This window comes from Tripterygium wilfordii, chromosome 8, assembly GCF_013401445.1.
Source record: "Tripterygium wilfordii isolate XIE 37 chromosome 8, ASM1340144v1, whole genome shotgun sequence".
Taxonomy (NCBI): Eukaryota; Viridiplantae; Streptophyta; class Magnoliopsida; order Celastrales; family Celastraceae; genus Tripterygium; species Tripterygium wilfordii.
The window spans coordinates 8,297,594-8,310,362 of NC_052239.1; the positions used below are offsets into that span (position 1 = coordinate 8,297,594).

Here is a 12,769-nt window from a genome sequence, read left to right on the forward strand (position 1 = left end):
TATTAGTTGGCGGCCAATTAAGAAATTTTTATATTTGTTTAGGCAATTAATCAAATAGAAACAAAAGAGAGACTTCTTATTAAAGTTGAACCGAAAATTAAAGATTTTTATGATTATTTTATTTTTTTTTAAAAAAATTTTATATACCAATAAGACTCCGTTTGATAGACAATTTGATCAGTAGTATACATTGTAACATATATTACAGATAATAAACGATGGTAATAAATGATAGCAGAAATTATTCCTAAAATGGTGGTAGGTGTTTGATGCTGTGAAAACCCAATTGAAAAAAATAAAATAAAATGGTGAAGTGTCCGGAAACCTTGAGCAATTTTTGAACAGTTCTACACTCTGTCTCATTTTTTTCACAAAGTGTCCGGACACCCCTTGGAGTCGTCCGGACACCTATCGGGAAACTGGGTTTTTAAAAGACTTGAATGGGCAAAATTTGGATTTATTTTCATTTATTTGACAGAGGAAAGGCCGAGAGAGAGTGATGGTTTTGAAGGAGATCAAGGAGAAGAAAGGTTGAATCAAGGGTTTGGAACTTGTATAAGCTTGGCTTTCAAGATTTCTTCAAGATTGAGGTAAGATTTCCATGGATTTAAAGCTAGGGTTTATGGGTTTTGTGGGATTTCGTGAAATTGGAGGTTTTGGGGTAAAAGCTTGTTGAGTAATCATAGTTTATGTATATTGATGCTAGATTTGAGCTTGGATTGAAGTGTGGAGAGAGGAGGAGAAGGGATTGAGCAAGGGTTTGAAGAATTGACTAAGGTAAGTGTTTTATTGTGAATGTATGTGTTGAAATTGATATTGTTGGAAGGCAAGTGATTGTAAATGTTATAAATTAGGTTATTTGAACTTGGAAGGTTGGTGGCTAGAGTTGTGGTGAAGTTTTGCTCAAACGAGGTAGGGATTTTCTTAACCCTTAATCTCAAAACACTATTGGGTACCCGAATTATGTATTAATTTCATTCGTTTCCGCCTTTTTGTTCAAGGGGAAACAAACCTTGGATTGTGTGCTATTGTGAACTCAAGTTGCTATGTTGTGTGTTTAATGTTGAATGCATTACCCATGGACACTCGGTCATCTATCGAGTAGTCGATAACTCTTGAGCACATGTTTTAATGAAATTGCGCGTAAATAAATTTAGTTGCATAACATTCATGTGTGATGTTGCATTTGTGCATGGTGAAACTGGTGGTTTGGATTTGGTATGTACGTCAACGTGTACTAGTGGTTCCGGATATTTGGCTCTAGTGACACGTTTGATGGTACTTGTGTGAACATGCACTAGTGGTTCCGGTTAATTGGATCTAGTGGCATGGTATGAAATATGTATGAGAGCATGTGCTAGTGGTTCCGGTTAATTGGCTCTAGCGACATGGCTCGGTTGGATGTACGGATTGCATTGGTTTGAAGACATGGCATATTGTTGCATAGCTTTATTTCTTATGATATTCCGGCCTTATTCCTTATTTTATGCTCCTATTCGATATCCCTACTGAGCCTCCTGCTCACCGTGTTATATTTTCCCCTCCTCAGGTGATATAGGTACTAACGCTAGTGCTCCGACTATGGATCAGCAGGGAGGAGCGTGACGCGGATGGCCTGGACTTGTGGTGGTTTGTTGTTTTATTTTGTGTGGTGTTTGGTTAGTCTTTGGCTTAATTGTATATTAGGATATTTACAAGTATGTAATGTGTGGGATGAATGATGATTTTGGATGGTTAGGCTTAATGCTCTGGTATGTATGTGCGTATGAAGATTTATGATTGGGATGATATGGCCTGAGGCCCTGGATGTTTAGTTTGGTGGTATGGAGATTGTTGGTTTAAATTGCTATAGTTTGTGCAGAGGGCATTCTCCGAAATACGGGGAGGTGCTGCCGAATTTTTGTTTAAATCTTATTGCTTTTAAAATTGTGGATTAAGTTGATTTGAGTCCTTGTTTTAGGTGGCGGCACGTGGGTGCACACACATGTTGTCAATAAGTCACGTTCCTAGGACGGGGCGTGACAAGTTGGTATAGGAGCGAGGTTGGCTCTGTGTAGGACCTAAGGGTTGGGTCCAGTATGATTATTTGTGTGTGTATGGGTGAGTATTTGTGTAACGTATGATGTGTGAATGGTGTGTGTGGTATGTCCAGGCCACGTCACTACCTCCACTGATTCGGTATGTATTTGAATCCTGTAAATCCTCGTATGTTTTGATGATATTGAACGTTGGTTATTTATATTGTGGTTGTAGATGGACACGCGTAGGAGTGCTCGTTCCCTTGAGTCCCTAGATCAGGGGCGTGGATGAGGGGGTGTTAGGACCCGTGGGGGTAGACAAGGTAGAGGTCGCGGTCGAGGTCGAGGAGCTGGGCGGGGACGCGGTGAACAAAATATACCCGCTCCTGCGATAGTTTTTGAATTACCTACATGTAGTAGGGTGCAACAGAGGGGAAGGCGCACTACGGTGAGGAATTCTGAGGAGGCAGAGAATCCTGCAGTGAATGTGGCAGGTGGAGAGGGAGTGGTTCCTGAGGCTACACCAACTCAGGGGCAAGCTTTATCAACTACTCAGATGGCTTCGATGTTTGAGGCTCAAATGCAAGTGATGAAAGAGATGTCGAAGGTGATGAAGAACATTACACAGGTAGTTCAGGCACGAACTGGACTGGATACTCACGGTGTGGTGGAGGGTCAGATCTCGGGGGAGGCTGACAGAATTCAGCGACAAATAAGTGAGGTGGATCGACTTCGCAAATTAGAGCCTCCAAAATTTCATGGTGATACAGATGTGGCAAAGGCTCACACTTGGATCCGAGAGATGACTAGACGTCTGGATACCTTAGGCATTCCGGATGAGAGACGGGGAATGGTGGCTTCGTACTTCCTGAAGGACAAGGCTTATGATTGGTGGTATGCTTTGGGGCAGAGGAAAGAGCAACTCACTTGGGCATCATTTCAGAGATTATTTTTGTAGCATTTTGTGCCAAACTCTTATAGCACGGAGAAGGCGAAGGAGTTCTTGACTTTGTTATAGAAACCGGATGAGTCAGTGGCAGACTATAGTTACAAGTTTGAGGAGTTATATGAATTTGGGAAGATGTATGCCCCGGATGAGGAGAGTAAGGTGGAGAGATTCAGGCAAGGTTTGATACCGAATATAGGTGCACCGTTGGCTAGCATGAAGATTGTTACCTATGATGATATGAGAGAGGAGGCTTTGAAGCAGGAGCAGATTGATAAAGATTCAAGGAAGTATTGGGATACTCTTGGCGGTCGATCCTTAAGTGGTAGTACTGGAGGGGCTCTTAGAGGACAGAGGCAGGGGTGGTCTGGTCAGAAGAGGCAGAGGACAGACAGTCAAACTTCACAGAACTGGTCTGGGCAGAGCAATGGAGGGTAGAGGTCCCAGGGAGGTAGAGGATCACAGCAGGGACCAAGGGTTTGTTTTCGATGTGGACAGACGGGTCATGTTAGGCACCAATGCACTACTTCTGGAGTTGAATGTTTTGAGTGTGATAAGATAGGCCATATGCGGGCAGATTGTCCTCAGAGAAGGAGAGACACACAGCAGAGATCTGGGGCTTCATTGGCTGCTTCCACACCTACTACCCCTCGTGCACCGTCGGTTTCCTCAGGTGGCTCTGTTAGAAGAGGACGATCACAGACCAAGACACAGCAGCAGCAGTCACAGATTCAGCCTTGATTGACTCAGGGGAGAGTATTTGCCTTAGGGCACCAGACAGGGTCGGAGCATCCAAACTTCGTTGGAGGTACTTTTCTTGTTTCAAATTGTTTAGTGAGAGTATTGTTTGATTCTGGTGCGACTGCATTTTTCATTACTGCATCCTTGGCAAAGTCAATAGAATTAGAAGTGTCCCCAATAAGACGAATGTTTGCGGTGACTTCCCCATTTGGGTACACTACTTCACTTGAGGGGATGGTGGAAGGAGTGGTGTGTAGATTTGGTGAAATAGAATTGACGTCGGATTTATATGTCCTTGATTTTAAAGACTTTGATGTAATTTTGGGTGTAGACTGGTTGACAAAACATGGAGCTATTATTGATTTTTGGATGCGTAAAATTACCTTGAATGTACAGGGAGGTGGGGTGATTAAATTACAAGGGCCTAAAAGAGTGCCATGTTCGCACTTCCTGGAAAACCATGCATATGCTGATTGTCTTGTATCAAGCTTGACCACTTCGGCATCGAGTGGCGATATGGCCAAGCCGATACCGGTATTTGAGGAATTTATGGATGTATTTTCGGAGGACTTGCCGGGGATATCACCAAGGAGAGAGATAGAGTTTACTATTGAGTTGGTTTCGGACACTAAACCAATTTCTATTGCTCCTTATCGAATGGCACCGGCGGAGTTGAGGGAATTGGGGACTCAACTGAAAGATTTGGAGTCAAAGGGGTTTATTAGACCGAGCGTCTCTCCGTGGGGTGCTCCAGTGTTGTTTGTGAAGAAGAAAGATGAAACTTTGAGAATATGTATTGATTACCGGCAACTCAATCGGATGACTGTGAAGAATAAGTACCCATTACCGAGAATCAATGATTTGTTTGATCAATTACGGGGTGCAAGACACTTTTCTAAAATTGACTTGAGATCCGGTTATCATCAGTTGAGGATTAGGGAGTCAGATGTGCAGAAGACGGCTTTCCGAACACGGTATGGGCATTATGAGTTCCTTGTTATGCCTTTTGGACTCACTAATGCACCGGCTGTGTTTATGGACTTAATGCAGCGGGTACTCCGACCATTTTGGATCGTTTTGTGGTGGTATTCATTGATGATATATTGGTGTATTCACCCACGGTCCAGGAGCATGAGTTACATTTACGAGCAGTGTTACAAACATTACGGGAGCATGAGTTGTATGCAAAACTGAGCAAGTGTGAATTCTGGGCAACGGAGGTGAAGTTTCTTGGACATGTTATAACACAGGAGGGCATTGCGATGGATACGTCCAAAGTGGAGTCAGTGTTGAAGTGGGAAAGGCCGAAAAATATTACTGAAATTCTGAGTTTTCTTGGCTTGGCAGGATATTACCGACGGTTTATTTGTGATTTTTTGCGTATTGCTGCACCAATGACGCAGCTTACATGGAAAGAAACGCCGTTTGTATGGTCCGAGGAGTGTGAGAAGGCATTTGAAGAGTTGAAGCGGAGACTTACATCTCCATCAGTATTAGTTGTTCCGGAGAGGAATATGGGATACCAAGTCTATTGTGATGCTTCTAAAATAGGCTTGGGATGTGTTTTAATGCAACAGGAGAGGGTGGTGGAGTATGGTTCACGGTTATTGAAGCAGCATGAACGGAATTTTCTGGTTCATGACTTGGAATTTGGCGGCGGTGGTGTTTGCACTTAAACAGTGGAGATATTACTTGTATGGAGAGAGGTTTGAGGTGTTCTCTGATCACAAGAGCCTCAAATATCTCTTCACACAAAAGGAGTTGAATCAGAGACAGCGAAGGTGGATGGAATATCTGGAGGATTATGATTTTGCATTGAATTATCACCCGAGGAAAGCGAATGTGGTGGCCGACACTTTGAGTAGAAAGAATACCATTGCGGCAATTTCTATGCGGGAGTGGGAGTTTGTGGAGTTGATTAATTCGTTTGGGTTGGAATTGCAAGAGCGAGAGGAGAAGTTGTATTTGGGATGTGTTTCTGTTCGGCCGGCATTGATTCAAAAGGTGTTAGATGCACAAATTGGGGATGCAACATTTGATGTGATTGAGGAGGAGTCCGAATGGATTAGAGGCAGAGATGGTGGTGTAAGATTTGAGGGTAGGTTGGTGGTGCCAAATGATGAAGAGTTACAGGAGGAAATTCTGCGGGAGGCATACCATTCCCGGTTTGCCATGCATTCGGGGGGTAACAAGATGTATCAAGATTTGAAGCGTCAGTTTTGGTGGCGTGGAATGAAAGTTGATGTGGGTAAATATGTTGCTAGGTGCCTCACTTGTCAACAGGTGAAGGCGGAACACCAAAGACCGGCGGGGTTGTTACAACCGCTTCTGGTTGCTCAATGGAAATGGGAGAATATCACAATGGATTTTGTGACAGCGCTACCATTGACACCGAAGAGGAAGGACACCATTTGGGTGATTGTGGATCGGTTGACGAAGTCGGCACATTTTCTTCCAGTTAACAAGGCAGACTCACTTGAATCATTGAGTAGATTGTATGTGCGGGAATTTGTGAGGTTGCATGGAGTTCCGTTGAGCATTGTGTCAGATAGAGATCCGTGGTTCACGGGATATTTTTGGGAGAGTTTGCAAGAAGCATTAGATACTAAATTGACTGTGTCTACTTCGTTTCATCCGGAGACCAATGGACAAAGTGAGAGAACGATCCAAATACTTGAAGATATGTTGCGGGCGTGTGTTATGGATTTTGGTAGGAGTTGGGAGGATTACTTACATTTCGTCGACTTTGTCTATAACAACTCATACCAAAGTAGTATCAGAATGGCTCCTTTTGAGGCTTTGTATGGAAGGCCGTGTCGATCACCTTTGTGTTGGGCGAAAGTTGGAGAGAAAGTGTTGTCCGGACCTAAATTTGTGAAGGAGGCCAAACTCAAGGTAGAGGAGATTAAGAAGAGGTTGCTTATAGCCCAAAGCCGACAAAAATCCTATGCGGATAGAAGAAGGAGACCATTGGAGTTCTCGGTGGGTGACAAAGTGTTTGTGAAAGTTAGCCCTAGGAGAGGAGTGCAACGTTTTAGCAAGCAAGGTAAGTTAGCACCAAGATATGTTGGGCCTTTTGAGATTCTGGAGAGAGTTGGGGAAGTGGCATACCGTTTGGCATTACCACCAAAATTGTCGAATGTGCATAATGTATTTCATGTTTCGACACTTCGAAAGTATGAACCGGACCCTTCACATGTGTTGGATTGGGAGACATTGACGGTGGAGGATGACGAAACCTATTTTGTGCAACCGATGAGAATTCTGGATAGGCAAGATAAGGTTACGAGGTCAAGCATAATACCATTGGTGAAAGTGTTGTGGATGCACCATGGAACCGAGGAAGCAACTTGGGAGTTGGAATTCGAAATGAAGAAAAAGTATCCACATCTATTCGACTTCTCAGGTATGACTTAAATTTCGAGGACGAAATTTATTTAAGGGGGAAAGGATGTGAAAACCCAATTGAAAAAAAAATAAATAAAAAAAATGGTGAAGTGTCCGGACACCCAAACAAAGTGTCCGGACACCTCGAGCAATTTTCCAACAGTTCTACGCTCTGTCTCATTTTCTTCACAAAGTGTCCGGACACCCCTTGGAGCCGTCCGGACACCTATAGGGAAACTGGGTTTTTAAAAGACTTGAATGGGCAAAATTTGGATTTATTTTCATTTCTTTGACAGAGGAAAGGCCGAGAGAGAGAGAAGTAGAGAGAGAGTGATGGTTTTGAAGGAGATCAAGGAGAAGAAAGGTTGAATCAAGGGTTTGGAACTTGTATAAGCTTGGCTTTCAAGATTTCTTCAAGATTGAGGTAAGATTTCCATGGATTTAAAGCTAGGGTTTATGGGTGTTGTGGGATTTCATGAAATTGGAGGTTTTGGGGTAAAAGCTTGTTGAGTAATCAAAGTTTATGTATATTGATGCTAGATTTGAGCTTGGATTGAAGTGTGGAGATAGGAGGAGAAGGGATTGAGCAAGGGTTTGAAGAATTGACTAAGGTAAGTGTCTTATTGTGAATGTATGTGTTGAAATTGATATTGTTGGAAGGGAAGTGATTGTAAATGTTATAAATTAGGTTATTTGAACTTGGAAGGTACCAGGCTAGAGTTGTGGTGAAGTTTTTCTCAAACGAGGTAGGGATTTTCTTAACCCTTAATCTCAAAACACTATTGGGTACCCGAATTATGTATTAATTTCATTCGATTCCGCCTTTTTGTTCAAGGGGAAACAAACCTTGGATTGTGTGCTACTGTGAACTCAAGTTGCTATTTGTGTGTTTAATGTTGAATGCATTACCCATGGACACTCGGTCATCTATCGAGTAGTCGATACTCTTGAGCACATGTTTTAATGAAATTGCGCGCAAATAAATTTAGTTGCATAACATTCATGTGTGATGTTGCATTTGTACATGGTGAAAGTGGTGGTTTGGATTTTGGTACATACGTCAACGTGTACTAGTGGTTCCGGATATTTGGCTCTAGTGACATGGTTGATGGTACTTGTGTGAACATGCACTAGTGGTTCCGGTTAATTGGATCTAGTGGCATGGTATGGAATATGTGTGAGAGCATGTGCTAGTGGTTCCGATTAATTGGCTCTAGCGACATGGCTCGGTTGGATGTACGGATTGCATTGGTTTGAAGACATGGCATATTGTTGCATAGCTTTATTTCTTATGATATTTTGGCCTTATTCCTTATTTTATGCTCCTATTCGATATCCCTAGCGAGCCTCCTGCTCACCGTGTTATATTTTCCCCTCCTTAGGTGATATAGGTACTAGCGCTAGTGTTCCGACTACGGATCAGCTGGGAGGAGCGTGACGCGGATGGCCTGGACTTGTGGTGGTTTGTTGTTTTATTTTGTGTGGTGTTTGGTTAGTCTTTAGCTTAATTGTATATTAGGATATATACAAGTATGTAATGTGTGGGATGAATGATGATTTTGGATGGTTAGGCTTAATGCCCTGGTATGTATGTGCGTATGAAGATTTATGATTGGGATGATATGGCCTGAGGCCCTGGATGTTTAGTTTGGTGGTATGGAGATTGTTGGTTTAAATTGCTATAGTTTGTGCAGAGGGCATTCTCCGAAATACGGGGAGGTGCTGCCGAATTTTTGTTTAAATCTTATTGCTTTTAAAATTATGGATTAAGTTGATTTGAGTCCTTGTTTTAGGTGGCAGCACGTGGGTGTACACACGTGTTGTCAATAAGTCACGTTCCTGGGACGGGGCGTGACAGATGCAACATTTGCTGGTAACATATATGGTGTTATAATTGTTGTGCAAATTAAGTAGAGGGAGGGGTATTATGCATTTAAGTTGTAACAGATTTAAGTAAAAAGAAAACTAAATTGTAAACAATTTATAAAACTAATTAATGGTAAAATAATTTCGAGAAATTTTATTAAAGCGTAAACTAAGACATTTTTTAATGCATAAATTCATACATATAATTTTAACAAATTCATGCATATTTCATATCATCGTCAATGACCAAATAGTCGTCGACTCCATCATCCACATCTTCATGAAGGGGGTCGGGCACCGAATATAACAACATGCATGCGTATAAAATTGTGAAGTGCCGTGCATGCTAACACAATCATCGCTTGAACCTTTATATCATAGGAAGTCATTGCGTTTAAGATCCGTAATTTCTTCTTTCTAACCCCGAATGTCCTTTCGATGACATTTCTAAGCCAAGCATAGGCCTTATTGAATCTTCCATGGGGTCCCGATGGGGGTGCTCCATTATGGAATACAGGAACATGATATCTCTCTCCCTTGTATGGTGCGAGGAAACTTGTCTTCTCTGCATACCTGACATCGACCAAGTAATATTTTCCTACAAATAAAAATGTTAATAGATATGTGGTTTAAAAATAGTATTAACATTTTTGTGATATTTATTATTTGAAGGTGGCTTTGGGAACTTCATTCTCTCAACACGCAAGGGATGTTCCAGAACCTGACTATCATGGGCATAACCCTCCCATCCAGCCGATACATATGTGTACATCATATCGAAGTTACGCACTGCTAAAACATTCTGGGTGATGACAGCTTTTCTCCCAATATATCTTTGTGTATTCTCTGGCCCAACAATGGCCAATATATGGGTTTCATCCAGTGCCCCAATACAATCCTTAAAACATATACGATAAGAAATTTTAGGATGCTTATGTATATACATAGGGGTTTCATGTAAGGCATTACCCCTAGGTTGGATGATATCCTTAGACAACTTCAGGACTAATAGCAAAACCTTATGGAAAAGTTGACTAATAGTCTCGCCTGAGTGTTGAAACCTCTTCTGTATATCCCGATTCGCTTGAGCATGACATAAAATAGATATGAACATCGCTACCATCTCAGGAATGCCAATATTATCCAAACCAGTCAAACCATAATCATCCCTTAAAGTTCTACATAATGCGTGAAAAAACTTGAACCGGCATCCTAAATGCTTCATGACAACGAATCAGGTGACCTTGAAGTACATCTGCTACCCAATCACGTCCTTTTAAAGTACACGTCCTATATGGAGTATTTGTCATTGATCGTGCACTTGAACTTCTAGCATCAACGTGACGCTTGAGGAAATGAAGCAATAAAATCTATGAGATGTCAACACCGTCATCACTATCACCAGAACTTGAACCTGATAGCATCTCTATTATATTAAAAACATAATTCTTGTAAGAGAGTTAGCTCAGCTTAACAGAATCATGGACTAATAAAAGCAAGCATTTTTATATTCATGGCAAACAGAATCACAGTAAACATTGCCAAGCATTTCCAAATAAGAACTGTCAATCAAACACTTGATAAAAACATTTGATAACAACATCAAACATTTGATAAAAACCAATACAGTACCCCAAGGTTGCTAATACAAATCTATTAACAAGAAATTGTATATAAATGACACTCCTAATAAATGAAGAAAATGGTCCTCAATTAATTTTTTTAAAAAAACTGTCCAATTCATTATATTATGGTAGGTATATACCATAAAGATAAATGAAGAAACAATTGAAACTACAGTAGCAAACAATGGGAAAAAAAACTTAAGCATCCATCATGCAATGTCATCCTATAGGAGTCAAGATAGCCATCATGTAGTTGGAGCCTTTCCATCATGCTGCTTGTAGAGTAGCTCAATGTAACCATAACGAGTACTCTGTGGCAATGCAAGGAACAACTGCCTCTAACTATTGGTATTAAAAAGCTAGACAGCAAAGTAGAATAGTGCAGAATTTTGCACATCAAGTTTCATGTCCACAAGGGCCTTAATAGTGGCATCATATGGTGGATCAATAGGAATCAATGGCTACACTGGTATCACTGGCTGAACAGGTTGCACAATTGGGACAGGCTACACAAGTTTAACTTTTTTTGCAACTTCTTTCTTCACATCATAATATTCGTGCTTCACTACGAAATAAGAGTATTGTTTGTTTCTCAGATGTAAAGTGCAGTTGCTGACAAAGCTTATCAAACCAATGATCTTTTATTTCTTCAGTGGCTTTTCTTCCTCTTTCTGCTTCCTTCAGTGTTGGCAGAACTAGGAGTGTGTGCTTGCCTTGACAAGTGAAGAACCAGTGGAGAAATCATCAACCAATTTGTCATAGTTTGAGTCTACTGGACTAGCTTGGAGTGTAGCAATCAGCTCCAAATGATTGAATGAAATCATTGTCCAATATCAATGCTAGAGAAACTCTTTTATCACCAGTGGCAGAGCTTCCCCCCACAACTTATCTTGCTCCCCACGAAAAGGGAAGCCTCCATTCTTAAATTTCTTGAAGTTTATATTCTCTTGCACAAAGGAAGTAGCATATGAATGTTTTTAAACATAATACTTGAATCATGTAGCATTTATAACAAAGAAAAATTATCTGAATTCTAGCCACCCACCAATCATCAATGGCCTCAACCTTGCCAGTTTCAAAATCGAACCCCAACCCTGTCTCAATAGTCATAAGCCTATTGAAAAGCTGTCAAGAGAGACTCTTACCAGTGTGTGAAGCAATCAATCGGAGAATCTTTAGAGGAGGTTGGTATCGTCGGTGGAGGTCACACCTCACCGTGTAGCTGTAGAGGAGAGATCAGAGATTGGATAAATTTTTAACGTGAATGAGAAGCATCTCGCGTGAAGAAAGCCATAGTCAAATGGACTCTGGTATACCAGTAATTTAGGGCAACTTTGAGGGTAAAGTAGTAACTGGGATGTGAAATTGTCTCGAAATGGTTGAAATGAGAACAATTCCAAATTGGGTCATATATTTTCACATAATTGTTTTGGAATTTGGGTCCATATATTGTTGTTTGGTGCATGAGAACCATATATGGTTCTATAGCCACATATTGTGGCCATATATGGTGTGCCAAATGGACACTGAGTGTTAATGTAGGATGTTCAATTACAATGAAATTACAATTTAAAGAACACGACAATAGCATACTAAGACACTAAGATCCGAGCCCTCTATACTTCTTCTTGTCTTTAGAATCGGTGCAACATAATTCCCTTGGTTCGACTCCTCTAGAATATAATAGCCCGAGCCAACAAAGTAGACGTTGGCCTCCTTTGCATTCTAGTTGTCAAAAATTTCTCTCTTCCCTACTCTCCTCACTTCCTTACACCTTTGGATTAGATACGTATGAAAGTTTCTCTTTGTGGATGGAAAAAGCACGATGACCCACATGCCAGCTACTAACACGGCTAAATGAGCGGCAAACCACCATGAATCTTGCAAGACTAAGGGAGAAGGCAGCCCTTCGTGGCCTGGGGACACTCCGACACATAAGTCAGTACTCATAAGAGATAATCAAAGTGAAAGTGAATTAGAGAATAATGTGAAGCGTTCCTTGCCTCACCCTCAATCTCCTTTATATAGGAGTTGACAGGGTGAGGAGATTTAAAGCTTTTTTTAAACTTAACTAATTATGTCGAGAGAATGAGAATTTCGGCATAAAGTGAAAAGGTGAGGAGGATATGCTAAGATGTTGTGCCTGGGTGAGGAAAGTAATAGTGCCGAGGAAAAGCCAAGAACTA

At 41.2% G+C, this 12,769-nt stretch overlaps 1 protein-coding gene and 1 long non-coding RNA gene across 2 annotated transcripts; one reads left to right on the forward strand and one right to left on the reverse strand.

Moving 5' to 3' along the window:
* Nucleotides 1–7,429: 7,429 nt before the first annotated feature.
* Nucleotides 7,430–7,796, forward strand: LOC120003484. Its single transcript, XR_005469356.1, has 3 exons — nt 7,430–7,516; nt 7,633–7,703; nt 7,781–7,796. It is a non-coding gene; the product is annotated as an uncharacterized LOC120003484 (long non-coding RNA).
* Nucleotides 7,797–9,236: 1,440 nt separating this feature from the next.
* Nucleotides 9,237–10,183, reverse strand: LOC120003595. Its single transcript, XM_038852618.1, has 2 exons — nt 9,645–10,183; nt 9,237–9,531 (listed from the first exon to the last, which is right to left on the reverse strand). Exons 1-2 carry the CDS (start codon nt 10,181–10,183, stop codon nt 9,237–9,239), a joined length of 834 nt encoding a protein of 277 aa, XP_038708546.1.
* Between the last annotated feature and the right edge of the window lie 2,586 nt (nt 10,184–12,769).

Coding starts and splice junctions, on each gene's coding strand:
- LOC120003595 (XM_038852618.1), bottom strand. CDS start 10,183: ATGAAGCATTTAGGATGCCGGTTCAAGTTTTTTCACGCATTATGTAGA. Junction 9,532..9,644: donor TTGCGTGTTGAGAGAATGAA/GTTCCCAAAGCC, acceptor GGTCGATGTCAG/GTATGCAGAGAAGACAAGTT.